The 15320-nt window shown below is 37.4% G+C and overlaps 1 protein-coding gene across 5 annotated transcripts in view; it reads right to left on the minus strand.

Moving 5' to 3' along the window:
- ZBTB46 (zinc finger and BTB domain containing 46) overlaps positions 1–15320 on the minus strand; it is an 81311-nt gene that overhangs the window by 27674 nt on the left and 38317 nt on the right. For all 5 annotated transcript variants that reach the window (XM_067554055.1, XM_067554054.1, XM_067554053.1 and 2 more), the window contains one exon: positions 1586–1867. In XM_067554055.1, the coding sequence (XP_067410156.1) occupies positions 1586–1867 (282 nt within the window). The remainder of the gene's footprint in view (positions 1–1585; positions 1868–15320) is intronic.

Here is a 15320-nt window from a genome sequence, read left to right on the forward strand (position 1 = left end):
CCACGCTGCAAAGCATCACCCCCAAAAGAAAAACAACAAAACCAATAACCCCAAGTTGCAAAAAGAGATTTCAACACCCCCTAGTTTTTTCACTTTTAAAATCAGACTAACTACAGCAACAAAATTCCTTTCTTTTCCTTTTGGGAGTGTTATTCGCAAATTGCACTGTCACTGCTCTGTATTCATCATGCAATTCAGGTGACTGTTAGCTTAAAGGTGACCTACATATTTTGGGCTTAAAAATAAACAAATAAAAATCAAATGTGCGCTAAATGCCCTTTTCACTTGGTTTATTTGGGTCATTCATTGCCTTAGTGATGATATTTTTTTTCCTTTCTAGAAGTCTGAAGTGCATATATACTGCTAATGGCCATCGTTTGCTTTGTTCAATGCACCAGCCTGTAGTCTGCTCTCCCCACTACTGAAAATATCATCTCAATACAGCATACATGGTCGGCATCTCTATTTTCTTCAGCCTAACAACATTTTCATAGTTGTATACCCTATAGAATCTAAAACACTTTATAAAAGACTTGTGCAACAAAGAAACTATAGATCTACCTTACAACACAGGCAGCATATGTTCCAGTTCTTATTAATGGTGTGTGAAACATAACCAGTACAGCATAACCTGAAGCAACCAGGGAGTCATCCTATGAACTATGATGTGTCCGTATACTTCAGACTTGAAGAAAGTATGTTTTAAGTTATGAACACACAGAAAGATCACTTTACCCTGAAGAGCTCTGAGTAAGTTCAAAAGCTTGTCTCTTTCACCAACAGAAGTTAGTTCAATAAAAGGCACCTCACCCACCTTATGTCTTTAACATCCAGGGACCAACACAGCTAAAGCAACACTGCAAATGCTTTTACTATGATTATTTGGGAGTATTTAGCAAATGTGCAAGTGACTAGTTTCAGGATGATAGCAAGAATTTTCCTTCCTTCCTCAATTTCAGCTTTTGTAATAATCAAATATTTAATCCTAAACACACACCTCACCCCACCCCACAAAACAAACAAGAAGTATTCCTCTTTGTGCACAAGCACAGTGGAAGTCTATACAGCTATAGAAACTGTATTTGTTCATACTCAGATGCAGAAATCCAAAGGAAGAAGCAAAAATGATTTGGCTTGCTGGGTCTACAAACATGACAAACACTCATTTTATTTTTAAAATTTACTGAAGTAGTAGTTCCTTCCCACCTGGTTTTAAAATTGGTTGATTTTGGATCCAAATCCTACAAAGCGTCGTCCCTTTTTTAATTGAAAGTCAAATATTTCATATTCTCTAAATACATAAAGCCATGCTAGCAATTTGTCAATAAGCACAATGTACAAATCAATGTAATAAATATCTCCCTAATTCCTTTTGTATTTCCAACAATTGGTACTGAAGTTATGCTGCATAACACTACAGACAACAGGTTTCCAAACCTCATGGGAGGTGTGTTCATACAGAAGTTTAACTTAGATGCAAACAGTAAAGGAGTAATAAACCTAGAGTGACCTGATTTTCCTCCTTTTTTCCCCTAATTAATTTTTAAATTTATCTTTAAGCAAAAATATAAAAGTATAAACTTACGAGATAAAGAATGCGTGCCTTTGGGTAAGTACTCAAACAGTAGAGAACTATCCTCTCCCAGCATGTCAGCTTTCAGAGATAACAAGCTGTTCTTACTCATGAGGGCTGCTCGCAGGTTAGCAACTGTCGCAGCCTGAAGCACATCATCCTTCTCTGGAGTAAGAGGCTGAGATAAGTAACTAGCATCTCCTCCTATGAGTGCTTCATCAACATTTGTGTAAAGGTCTGCTCGCTCCATTCGGCTATCCGAACTGCTGGGTTCTGTCACTGTCACATCAGCACCTATGTAAATAAAAACACCATTAGCAAAACATACCAAGTATTCAAACTTTCAAGGTGAGATTTCTATCTCAAGTGCACTTCTAATCTCAGGACTACATTACAATAATGTAATTTTGAGATGACAATGCCATGGATAACTGCAGTAAGGTTGAAATCTGAGAGAAAAGGTTGCAATCTCCTGTTTGGAAGCAGACAAAAAACAACATATTGGTCACTGCTGTAACATGGAGTGTCAAAGTCACTATGTTTTAAACTACAGTTAAAGCTCACTCCAAAATTAGGAAACAAAGGGGCTAATGTTATTTCTTCATATCGTCCTACACTGGACATCCTACAATTTAGCACCACCTGATGTTTGTCGAATTTGAGCTTTACCTAGCATGCCATCCTCTGTGACTTAATCTCAACCTGACAAAAAGTGTTCAACAGCATTGTCCAGACCATACAAGACAAAAAGCTGGGTTTCAGCCTCTCAGGGCACTTCAGATTCCTTATCATACTTAAAGATTTATTCTGCTAAATTGGATTGCATGTATGAAAGTATTCCAGCAGCCTGTTCCATACTTAACATCTTCCACTTCCTTCAAAAATGACAGCTACTCATTGCTATGTAGTAACCCAATCAAAGCTGCTGGAGATTTAGGGAAAATTTAAGGATGGACACTAAGCTTTGCAACAAACATGATAGCAGTGTTTAGATACAGTTATCAGATGTATTCTCTCTTTTTCTCTAATCTTTAAAGCAGACTATTTCTGATTTGAAACATATAGATTATTTCCCTCCATATTTTATTTCTGGCAAGTCAGCTCAACACTTAGTTTCTTTTAGAAAAAAGTATTTTAAACATTTGTTTTCTGAGTTTAAAATGTTAATACTTAGTCACATTTTTATTAGTGTTTATTGTGAAAGGATAAAAGCAATTTTAAAAAGAGATTGCTTTCAGAAACATTTGTACGTTTGTCACTTTAAGCAAAACTATTCAAAATCAAGTATCACATGAAGAGATCAAGAAATGAAGAGAATTCTGGCTAATTACAAAAAGGAATTTAACAAACAGTGTTATCAAGTAATCCATTACAAACCAATACTAAACCTGTTACTCCTATCAGCCATGTTTGTAGAGCATCTGGCAGGAGGTGGCAAAAAATTCAGGCCTGAAAGGATGTATGACAACAACATTGTTGCCAAATATTGGGCAGTAAAACACTTCCAGTTTTCTCACTTCTTTTCCATAGCCTATTACAGATGCTGACTGACAGTTTCCAGAATCTGTTGCTGCATGCTGCACATAAACACTAATTGCTAAAACACATGCAGATTAATTGTAACCACAACAAGATATTAGATATTCCTCAAAAGCCAAGAATAGAGCTAGCCAATGAAATACTGGCTTTAGGCCTTCCAGTATTTATAGTTTAAATGACGTAATCAAATATACTTTAAGACAAAATAACTAACCACACTCAGGTAATTATTTAAAAAAAAAACAAACAAAAAAACAAAAAATCCCAAACAGACAAAGTCCCGCTTAATTCTGCTTGCAAAACCACTCTCTCGTTTGGTGTAACAGCTCTTTTAACATGATAGCAAAGAATCACGTGAACCTAAAATATCCATCACTGCCCAATAAACTAAGGAGTTCTTCAGGGCCCTTCAAATTGAAGTGAACCAAGATCCAAGAAATGCATTTTTTTTAATTAGCTGAGAAGAGGAGGAATGTAACTTCCATGGTGTGCGTATGCGAAAGTGAAGGTGTGACTAACACTGGTAAGCATACCACTCTAGCTTTTATTTAGCTGGTACTGATAACAGTACTGTAGATGTGGCAACAAGGACTTCAGCATGGGCTAACAATCTGAACACATGCCCATCAGGGAACCCACGTACATACCTGGGTTGGCAGCTTTTGTTGCTACATCTTCACTACTATTGTTATCCATGAGAGAGAGATTAAACCTAGCACAGGTATGCCTACTCATGCTACACTCACACCTTCATTTACAGTGAAGGCATACCCCAAGTGACAGCTTAAATGACAACATTTTCTTGCTGAAGAGGTATTTCCCTGCATCTTTTTGTTTTTAGGTACCATTCATATGAAATCCTGGTTGGCACCAGCAAGTTAAAACATGGAATTAAAATGCTGTTCTGAAAAACTGAGCTCAACAGTCTCTTTGCTAATAATTCTCCCACAATTATTCCACTCCCCCACCTTCTTTCCAAGACACTGAAGCTTTGAGAAAACCTCTCTTAGTAAATTCAGTCTGCTCAAAGATTTTTTTTCAAAGCATGGGGTTTCTTTTAAGTTTCTGCTATAGTGTAGGCCCTACATTCCTGAAACTGTGAAAGCAGTGTTTAACTGGGAAAATCCTTATTTACACATGAAGTCTTCATATAAAAGGAACATGAAGCCCAATTATATGCATCTTGGTTAGAGAGAGGCCACATATCCTAGCTGAATAGTGCATGACACACACACACACTTCATTCATAACTATGCAAAAAAAAAAAAAAAAAAAAGGCTGATATTTTTGGAACAAGTACAAAAGAATGCTATAGGATAACACTTTACTGCTTAATCTGGCTAAATACATTAAACAAAAAATTATCATGTTTGTTGGACTGCAAGAATTTCAGAATGTTTTTTAGTTTAGGTTATCCAATCTCAGTAATGGTTCACCAAACCTATGTCATGTAACCAATGAACCAAAAACTGTTTTGTCCAGCAATAAGGAGAAGAGCAAGTCCATGAACTATGTTCCAATGCTGACAGCAGTTGACATAGATAAATGAAAAATTTAATTAAACTGTGGGAGTGGTATCAGGGTGAGAGTGAGCATTTAAAACTCAGTTCCATCAACTACAATGTATTAGCATCAGGGACAATTATTTGCAGGGAAGTCAGATTTAATAAGCTTTTTAGATAAAGCTTTATTTATAAAAACTGTACTGTCCAGAAAAACGAAGTATTTACCCCTCGAAGTTTCCAATAAAGAATTAAAATAAAAATAAGATGTGATAAAGTAACCCTAAAATATTAGAACAAAAAAAGTGTTACGTAATTCCAATTTTCAAGAGCTTGAAAAACATACTTGACACCTAGTGGCTGTATGAAAAATACTTGTGCCACCACTCAGATCAGATGCCTAAAGTATAGCTCCTGCAATTAAAAGGTAGAACACAAATTGTGTACTGCAATTAACTGCAACTTCTTACTCCATTTAAGACATTTAAAAAAAATTTAAAAAACCCAGCTCTTGCTTTTGTTACACACTTATCCTGTCATGGCTTCACTCCACTCTATGTTTTTCTTTCCTATCAATATCAAATTATATTCCGAGTGTTTCTTTTTTTCCTTCTCTCGTTCTATTCATCTCTCTCCTCCCTGCATTGTGTTCTTTATCTCCTCCTAAACATTTTTCTATCACACTTTTTCCCCTCTCAGGCTTCCAATATCATTCTTCTCTTTTCTAATAGGTTCCATCAATTTCTCCCTCTCTCCTCCCTGAATACTGTGTTTCTGGAAAATTTTCAAGCCTTGTGTGTGAGTGGGCAGGATATTAGTATACCATAAACCAGTTAAGGGGTGTTTGATCCCTTTTCCCTTAAGTCCCTCCTTGGTTGCCAGAACGAAAAAGAATAACTGTTTCCCCCTCTCAGTCTTCAAAGACTCTTGGATGATGAGACTCAAGACTCATCTCCACTGGAAGCTGAAGCTAGACAAATTCAGGCTGGAAATAAGGCATAATTTTTTAACAGTGCAGGCAATTAACCACTGGAACACTCTATCAAGGTTGTGCTGGATTCGCTATCACTGACAATTTTTAAATCAAGATTGGATATTTCCCTAAAAGATACGTTCAAGGGATTATTTTGGGGAAGTTCTATGGCCTGCATTATGCAGGTAAGACTAGATTATCACAATGGTCCCTTCTAGTCTTGGAAACTATAAATCTATGAATAAATTACCTGACCATTTCTTCTGTCTCATTTTTGGGTTCCTAAGTCAATAACTCCCGTGTCTGCCTCTCCTGTTACACACAACTTTAGGAGCTGCAGCAGAATGAAAGCACCCATCACCTTGTCAATTTAATTGCCACCCTTAGTGTTCTGGTTAGCAACATAAAAACTGACCTGATTTGATCACTTTCATTTTGCTGAGGCTCCTTAAAGCTATATGCAGCACCAAAGACCCTGGAACTGTTTGCAGACTCAAGAAGATGGAACTGCATTACTTTACGCTATTCACATTTAGAAGGTATTTTCACAACCATACAATCTAGAAGTTAATGTTCTTTTAAATTAAACCTTCAATTCTCCAGACACATGAACCATTGGCCAGCGTCTGCTAACTTACGAAGAGAAGTTCTACAACTGGCCATTGAATATCCAATGATACCACAAAAGAGACTGATTGCCATCAGTAGAGAGTGAACAGAATCCTGACACCTGTGCTGTATGAAAGTCTTGGCTGAAAGTTCATACGTGGTTCCTGAATGAGACCAGACAGTAGAACGGATATTTGAAGGTGTGTGTTGACTTCTGAACTTTATTTCTGTTAAGTTCCTTGGAAAAGTCAACTTCTACGTAAAATCCTCACATCTTTTCATAAAACAAAACTTTTAGTTGGAATTTAATCCATGCAAGTTGTTCTACAGATCTTAAGCAAAGTTTCAAAAAACCTATTTATTTATTTATTCATACAGGCAAGTAAAGCTAAATTTGGGGATTATATTGTCTTACTGTCCCTTTAAAAGCAACAGAACATACACTTTTTGGGTGTATTTATGTTGTAATCTCACCAAAATTCAGGAAGCAAAAAAATCCCTTTTAATTGTTCAAAAATGCTCCTATAACTGCTTTTTAAAATGTTTCAAGTTTTAGGAGAACCAAGTGTCCAGGACGGGTGAAAATCTGCCAGATGCTAGATTTCTTCAACATGCCAGAAATGAAACAGGTCTGGAAAAACATGCACACACTTTTCCATTTCTAATCTATTCGACAAGAACAAATTATGAAAAGAGCTAAATGTACATGAGGCAGGACTGATTTGTAAACAGACAGGAAATATTCTTTGATTTGCCAGTGCTTTTGTCTCCCATAACCCTTTTTTTTTTTTTTTTTTTTTTTTTTTTAAAAGGAACTGGGCAGCGGGGGGAAGGAGAAGGCTAGTGTGTGGAAAATGATAGTTCACCTTAGCCAGGACAGCTCTCCAGGGTAAGGCTGCAGCCTGCAGATAATCCCCAAACAGCAAAAATGAAAATTCCTAGCAGACTAACTTTTCTACAGGTTACTATTTATTAAACAAAGCTACTACTTTCACTTACAAATTCTTGCAGCATGATAGAATTCAGGCACATTATAGTAGATTCTTGGTCATCACTCCTTTCAGTTTTGTTGGCTTTAAATATATATATATATATATATATTTTAAAGCCAACAAAACTGAAAGGAGTGTATCCAGTATATTGTATAACCAAGAATCCAACACACACACAACTAAAACAGCAGTGAACAGGATAAAAATGTGCAATACATTCTATAAAGATATATTCCTACTTATTAGAGGAAAGTTACAAAAGCCTTATTTGCATAACAACTCAGCTTTATTACAGAAAGGACAAGCAAACGTGAGTATTCGAGAATGAATTTATTCTAAGAACCTCTTTTAAACGTGATACATCTTCTAAAGTAAACTCCACGTAACTGAAAATGTAATTTGACTATGTTATCTGCTTGGGGCTGTACTTCCTTTTTCATTCTTATGGGTTCTACAGAAACTTTTTACTGTGGTCCATGCTAGTGGGACTTGGAACACTATCATCTACACTGCAGGCTGACTTTGGATAATCCATTAAGTATCATTTTGAAAAAGGTAGCTACTAGCTTTTGCAATCTGCAATGTATATATTGCTGGGGGGCTCAGAGAGAAAACTTTAAAGCTTGCTAGGCCAGCTACTCCATTTATTTTGTTTTAGCTACAAATCTCTATGGATCCCCTTTGAATAAATGGATAATGCACTGCAGTACGATCTTCCTGAATATTTGAACAGCTGAATTTCTAGAATACAAGGAGTACAAAGTGCATGTCATTTGAAAGGTAAAGTTCTGCTATATTTGCAACAAAGTCTTGAATGTGACCTATGAATTGGTTGTCATATGCTATTAATGATTTCCATATGACCAATGCAACAAATACATTTTTTAAAGAAAATCTAGAAGTTTATTTAATTTCTAAAATTAAAAGTATTCATGTGGAATATACACCTTCTTCCAATAGACAAGTTCAGTTGTCTGACTATAAAAGCAGAACAAGCAACTTTCAAACAAACATTCTCTAAAATCTAGATTTGTAGAGTACCTGAAAACAGTATTTCAAGTTCTAAAAAAATCTAACACTAAGCCTTTCTGAAGCATGCTAAAAAGATCTGTGTTTGCCCGGAGACTGGAACAGCATGTTCCAGTAGAACTTTTGTTTTAACGGATATTCATCTGACTACAAAGATGTATACTGTAGGACAGATCACCCAAATACTAAATATTTTAGCCTATATGAGGATATTATAGAGCAGTTCAAATAGGGGCAGGAATTATACTTTCACACACACAATCATAGAAATATTAGTTTGGAAGGGACCTCAAGAGGTCATCTAGTAGTCCATACCTCCCACTGAGGCAGCATTTAGTAAACCTAGCTTAGACCAGACCATCCTTCACAGATATTTGTCTACTTTAACCTGCTCTTAAAAATCTCCAATGACAGAATTTCACAGCCTCCCTTAGAAGCCCATTCCAGTGCTTAATTATACTTAGAGTTAGAAATCTCTTCCTAAAATCTAACCTAAATCTCCCTTGCTGCAAACTAAAATGGCTACTTTTTATTTTACTCTTGGAAGCCATGAAGATCAATGCTTTTTTAACTCTGCTTTTTTAACAACCTTTTACATATCTGAAGACATGCCCAGTTCTTTCAACCTTTCCTCATATGTCATGTTTTCTAAACATCTTATTTTTGTTGGTATCCTCTAGACCAGTGGTCTCAAAACTTTTTACATGGTGCCCCCCCTTACTCCTGTCCACAACCCCTCTTGGGAGCCAGGCTGACAGTAGGGCCACAGTCAGGACCAGGGCTGGAGCAAAGCTGCGGCTGGAAGGCAGCAGTTGGTGCTGCGGGCTGAGACCAGGGTCAGGAGCCAAGGTGGGGCCAGAAAGAGTGGGGCCACAAGGAACGGGACCAGAAGCAGAACTGCGGCCCGGGACACAGATAGGGCCAAGAGTGGAACTGGGGCTGAGCCGGGGGGCAGGGCTGGGAGTGGAGCCATGCCTGAGGTGTGGGACCAGGAGCGGAGTCACTGCTCAGGTCTGGGAGTGGAGCAGAGTGTGGCTGGGTAGTCTTCCTTCTCCATACCTCTGTGGGGGCTGGCCTGGGCCCCAACACACCCCCCTGAACATTCCTCCACACTCCTCTAGGGGGGGCACACCCGACAGTTTGCAGACCTCTGCTCTAGCCTCTTTCCAATTTCTTAAAATACGTCACTCAAAACTGGGTACAATACTCATCTGAGACATAAGTAGCGCCAATTAGAGCAGAACAATTACCTCCTGTGTCTTACATACAACACTCTTGTTAAAACATTTTATGACACTAATCTTTTTTGCAACAGCACCACATTGTTGACTCATTCAATTTGTGATCCACTAACACCCAGATCCTTTTCTGTAGTACTGCTGCCTAGCCAGTTATTCCATAGTTTGTATTTGTGTATTTGATTTTTTTCTTCTAAATACGCTACTTTACACTTTACTGAATTTCATCTTGTTGATTTCAGACCAATTCTCCAATTTATCAAGATCATTTTGAATTATACTCCCAGCCACCAAAGTGTTTGCAACTCCTTCCAGATTGGTATCATCCACAAATTTTACAAGTGTACTCTCTACTCCACCATTCAAGTCGCTAATGAAAACATTGACTAGGACTGGACACAGGATAGACCTCTGTGGGACCCCACTTGATATGTCCTCAGACTTTGACAGAGAACCATAGATAACTACTCTTTGAGTACATCTTTTCAGCCAGTTTACAGCACACCCAACTTTATAGTAATTTAATCTAGACCATATTTCCCTAATTTGCTTATGAGAATGTCATGTGCAACTGTGTGAAAAGCCTCACTACAGCTTTTGACACGGTCCATGATTATTACTTATAATAGTTTATTATAATTACATGATTCATATACATAGAATAACTTGAAAAATAAAAAATTTGGTCAGATACACAAACTCTTTCCACTGCTACAAAACTAAACTATGAAAATTGTTTATTACTGGTAAAGTACCAATGATAGCTTGACTGGCCTGCAAAAGGAAGACACCATGTTACAGACCACAGACCTTATCTCCAAATTAGAAAACTCCCTCCAACACCCTCACAGGTATAGAAATAATTTAAATTCAGGTTAACAGATTAACAAATGATACATAGAAATGTGAGGCTAATTCACACTCCTTCAACATGTCATGCTACCACCCTGAAACACTGCAAATGCAAGTGTGCTACTGTATGTTTGTTTAGTCTCTTGACTCTAAAATATTGATTTCCTAACATTCTAGACAAAGTGTATTATATTGTACGTTCCTCAGTGTTGAGACCTTGTCTGCCTTTATTTTTGTACAGGACCACACAAAGCTATGGTGAGATACAAATAAATTATATTAACATTCTAATAGCCCCACTGGATTATCATTGTATCTCACAATGTTAAGATTTTCAAAATCCTTTGAAAAAGAATTGTTTTGTTTCAAGAAGTGAACAATCAAAACTCAAGAAAAAGCAGTAGTAACTTTACTGTATTTTTAGATTTCACTTTTTTTTTTCCAGACTGCTGATTACTGAATTCAAAGAAGAATGAACTCCTACATATTATCCCTTGTATTATAAAGGTGTAAACACTTACAGAAGTGTGAGATTCACAAAATGCGAGAAAATACTTTAGCAGGCTGAATACTTTAACATCTGACTCACATTAAAAAATTTCTCTACTCACTCAATAGTCAGAAAAGGTTATAATTAAGACAAAAGGCTGGATTTAGAAGATTAAAATAATAGAATGTTTGTTAAAAGGTTGGGTAAGTATAGATTACAGAATGGTATAACCTCAACTCACGATGCAAATAAATTAAAGTAGCAATAAAGACACTCAAATAGAGGGGAAGTGCTCTCTGATCCGTGGAGTTAAAACAGATTAGCAGAAACACGGCTGTTATTACAGGGAGGAGTAGGAGGAGAAGGATAGCTTTGGATCCTGGGGAAAAAGGAATGCAGGGTGGGGAAGGGAAACAGACACAGAGCTTTGAGCTAAAGATGGTTTAGGGTGGAACCATTTTAAAGCAAGGGTGTAGCCAGGGAATAAAAAAATCTGAGTATAAAGCAGTTTCCAGAAAGTTGAAAATAACTTGACCTAACCCTTTAATAATGGAAACTTGAAACAATTATTCCTGTAAAGACTGCATCTCATTAATTTCCAAAACTTGTAAGTGTAGTTAAGTGAAGTATTTGAACTCTTCACTGAACATTTGAGATAACTCTGCATTGAACATTCTGGACACTGATACAGGATTCATTGTATTTTCTTTGTTTTGCTGCAATTAGCAGCTAACTTAATGCCAATTTCCTTTTATAAATTAAAATGACACATTTTGCACATTTATAGGGGTGAGTATATCAAAAAAATTAAAAAATCTGGGCATCTTCCTAATCCAGTGGAACGGAGAAAATGGGATAAACTGATTTAGACTCCCAGGAAAGAATTCTGGCGGTGGTATTAGAGCACAGATTCTGTAATGCCTACAGGTCTGGCTTTATAGAGAGAGCCTAGCTCTTCAGTGAAGGAATGGAGTATACCCCCAACTACCATTAGGTGTCATGAAATGCAGAATTGTTTCACAAATTGATTAAGCGTATTGCCAAATACATCTAAATAGTAGCAAGGTAACCATAATACTCTGTATCCGAACCATGGCTTAATTGCTAAATTTCCAATCTGTTTTTAATTAACTTACTTTTTTGAGATGGCATGACGTTTGAAACTCAAACTGAAGGAAAACTATTACTCTGCTCTTCAATACATTGAAAAATTCTGATAACTTTGCAAGAATCTTAACATTTAACTTGCCCAAGAATCACCTTGCACCGTAATTCTGCCTATCCTACTTAAAACAAGAAATGTTGTGATCTTTCACAAACTGAGCATACGAACGGAATAAAAACAGTCTAAATAATGAAGTACATCTAACAATCTACTTAAATTTGAGCCCAAATGTTGCTTTATAATTTAAGACATCCCAGATTATTGACAGATATGAACTTTTCACTAAACCAGTTTTTAATTCACTGATGTAGCAATATTCAAACACCAATATTCAATTTTATATTTAACACTGGAACACAAAAAAAAAAAAAAAAAAAAAAAAATCAATGGAGACTGATTGGTTGCAGCTTTATTCTGCTCTAACAACACTGAGCATCATTGTTGTAGATGCATGTGTCTTGGACCAATTATTTTCTGTCCCCCTTGAATGACCAGGTAAGCAAAGCCACCAATGATAACTTTTGGAACATGAATTTTTGCTTCCAATCTTGAACAGTGTTTTCCACTAGTAGTTTTGCATGGCACTTAGATATAGGAAAAGTTATGTAATTAAAAAATTCACCTTTATTTCAATTAACCATAGATTAATATTGAATTTCATTTTATGGCTTTTTAATTCTACCTTCAGCAGTGACAAAGTTTAACTAAACTACCCCCACATTCTACTGGCCATCTCCACATCTATGCAAAGGGAGTGCTAAACAAAAACAGGTGTTCTGTATTTATGGCAACCAAAGAGTGAATCTACAAAAGAAGATATAACTTATAGGATAGATTAGAAGTGCAAAAAATTCAAAACACTACATTACAAATTTTATTAAAAACTCTAATAAAGCCTGTTCTTCATCTAGTCAGGCATAATGTCCTTTGACATTCCATGGACAGATAATTTTGTTAAATAGACGTTAATGATATACCATCTACAACAGAATGACTGAGGCCCTGGTTTCCTTTATGGAGTCCTCACAAAATACAAAAAGGTAGAGTCTCAAACAAAACTTGATAGGTCAGACATAGAACGAATAATGTAAACATCTTGTCAGCTGATTTATAGCAAATTACTCTGGAAAGCAAATAGTCTCTTCCAAATTTCACTTGGCTCAGCCTTATAGAATTGTATTTTATACACCTCCTTGTAAAGTTTGTGTGTGTGTGTGTGTGTGTGTGTATAATAAAACACATTATATAAACCTAGAAGAGTTCACTGAAAGTTATGGGCCCACACAAAAACCACCACAGCCACCATCTTGATGGTTAGAAACAGAAACCAAACACAAAGGTTCAAAGAACCCCCTTAAGCTTAAATATATACTTCAACAGCCCCTTTCATCCAAGGATTTCAAAGTGCTTTACATCCGTTAGGCTAGGGGTCCCTATATTTTTTACATCGTACTCCCCCCTTATCCTATCCATGCCCCCACCAACCGGGAGGAGGGGCCAGGAGTGGGGCCAGAGTCAAAGTTGCAGCTGGGAGAGGGGCTGTGGTCAGGGCCGGGGGCTGAGGCCAAAGACACAGCCGGGCAGGGAACCAGAGGCCAAGGCTGCAACTGGGGGCAGGGCTGGGAGGGAGCCGTGACTGGGGACAGGGTTGGAGTAGAGCTGGGGGCAGAGAAGAGTTAGGTGACACTCCCTCCCTGTGGGGGCTGGCCTGGGCCCCGCCACATCCCTCCGAATGTTCCTCCACGCCCCTGAAGGGGTCACAACCCAGAGTTTGGGGACCTTTGCATTTAGGCCAATACTTAAAGTTAGTGACAAGGGGATGGGAATGCACAGTTCCCTTAATTTCAGAAACTTCACGATGCCATTAGGACAAACCCAAGAAGCTGGTAGTTCATAGCTGGTGGTAGTTCATAGCATCTGGATGTGGATCACTATGCAAATGACGACAAGATTTACAAAACAATATGCACGCAAACATCAATGCGTTCATGGTCACACACTTTTCTTCAGTCTTCAGACACTTCTTTACCCTGAAAACAATTTTCATGGCTGTATATATTTGTTTTTCTTCAGATGTCATGATTCCTCATTTGTGCTGCAGAATATTTTGCCTCATATTGTGTGTATCGACAGCTCAACAGGGCAGACTGATAGATAAGGGCCTAACAGGCTTAAAAAAAAAAAAAAAATCTTCAAAATGCATCAGAAGGTACCTGCTCAGTTGACCTATGATGGAGGTAGAAATCCACAGAGAGCAAGGACTAAGAACAGCCTGGATCACAGGGGGAGCTATGAAAATTTGAAAATGATTTGGTAGCTAGCAGGCATTACATTTAAAACCAGACTGAAGATTTCAATGTGGGAGACAAACGTATAAAAGGTTGAAAGTGGAAATCAATATGGTTTATTAATGATGGCTCCCAGCCACCAAATGAATTTACATTTTAATATCCCCACCATCTCACTATTCTTTTATGCATACAAACCTACTGACCACTTAGTTTAACTCCACTGAATTACACAGGAGTCAAGGACTGCCTATATACAGGGTCTGGCTGGACAAAGAAGTTTCTGTACCCATTACCCCACATGATTTTTATTGCCTGGGCAAAAAGTTGACAACTGGCAAGCAATCGTCTGGTGATCGCTGCAAATTTGGTTTATTTACCTCCTTTTAAGGTTCAGAAGCAATGTCTCTCTTCTTAGATAGCAGAACTTTTGCAGAGATCATTCAATTTTATCGTTAAACTTTAATACCACTGTCTCACTCACCAGATCTTTCCAAAGGCAGAGTTGAAAGAAAAGACACTGCCATTTAGAGAAAGAGAGAGAAGGAACAGGACAAGAGAAGCGCCGTTTTCATTGACAGAAGTAACATATGAATGTGCCTCCACGAAGTCTATACTAATTATGAGTCAACAGGAGAGTGTTCTTTTGTGCCAAATATATGGCAGAAACATGCCCACCACTTGAGGAGCTGCAACACATGGCATCTGGATTGCAGAAAATGAAATAAAAAGCAACTTCTTTTTGGAAGCTCGGTGTCAGTTAGCTGTCCCTGATGTACAATTTAGTCTATGCAGTTTAGGCTCTTACACCATACCCATCACCATGGTATTTGATCATCTTCCACAGTTAAGATTTTAACCATCTGTCCTGTATCTCTATTTGATATAAAAATCTCTAGTAGGAAGATATAAGCCCCAACCCACCCAGTGATTTGCTAAAACTTGCCTTAGACAAGTCTGCTGAGAGACACATTACCCTGAACAAAAGCTAAGTAATTACACAAAATCTATTGGAAAAGGGTACTTGGAAAATGTCATATGTTTGGAGATAGAATCGTTTTATTTAAAGT

This window comes from Emydura macquarii, unplaced genomic scaffold, assembly GCF_026122565.2.
Source record: "Emydura macquarii macquarii isolate MOO-44397 ecotype Brisbane River unplaced genomic scaffold, CSIRO-AGI_Emac_v2 contig_1483, whole genome shotgun sequence".
Taxonomy (NCBI): domain Eukaryota; kingdom Metazoa; phylum Chordata; order Testudines; family Chelidae; genus Emydura; species Emydura macquarii.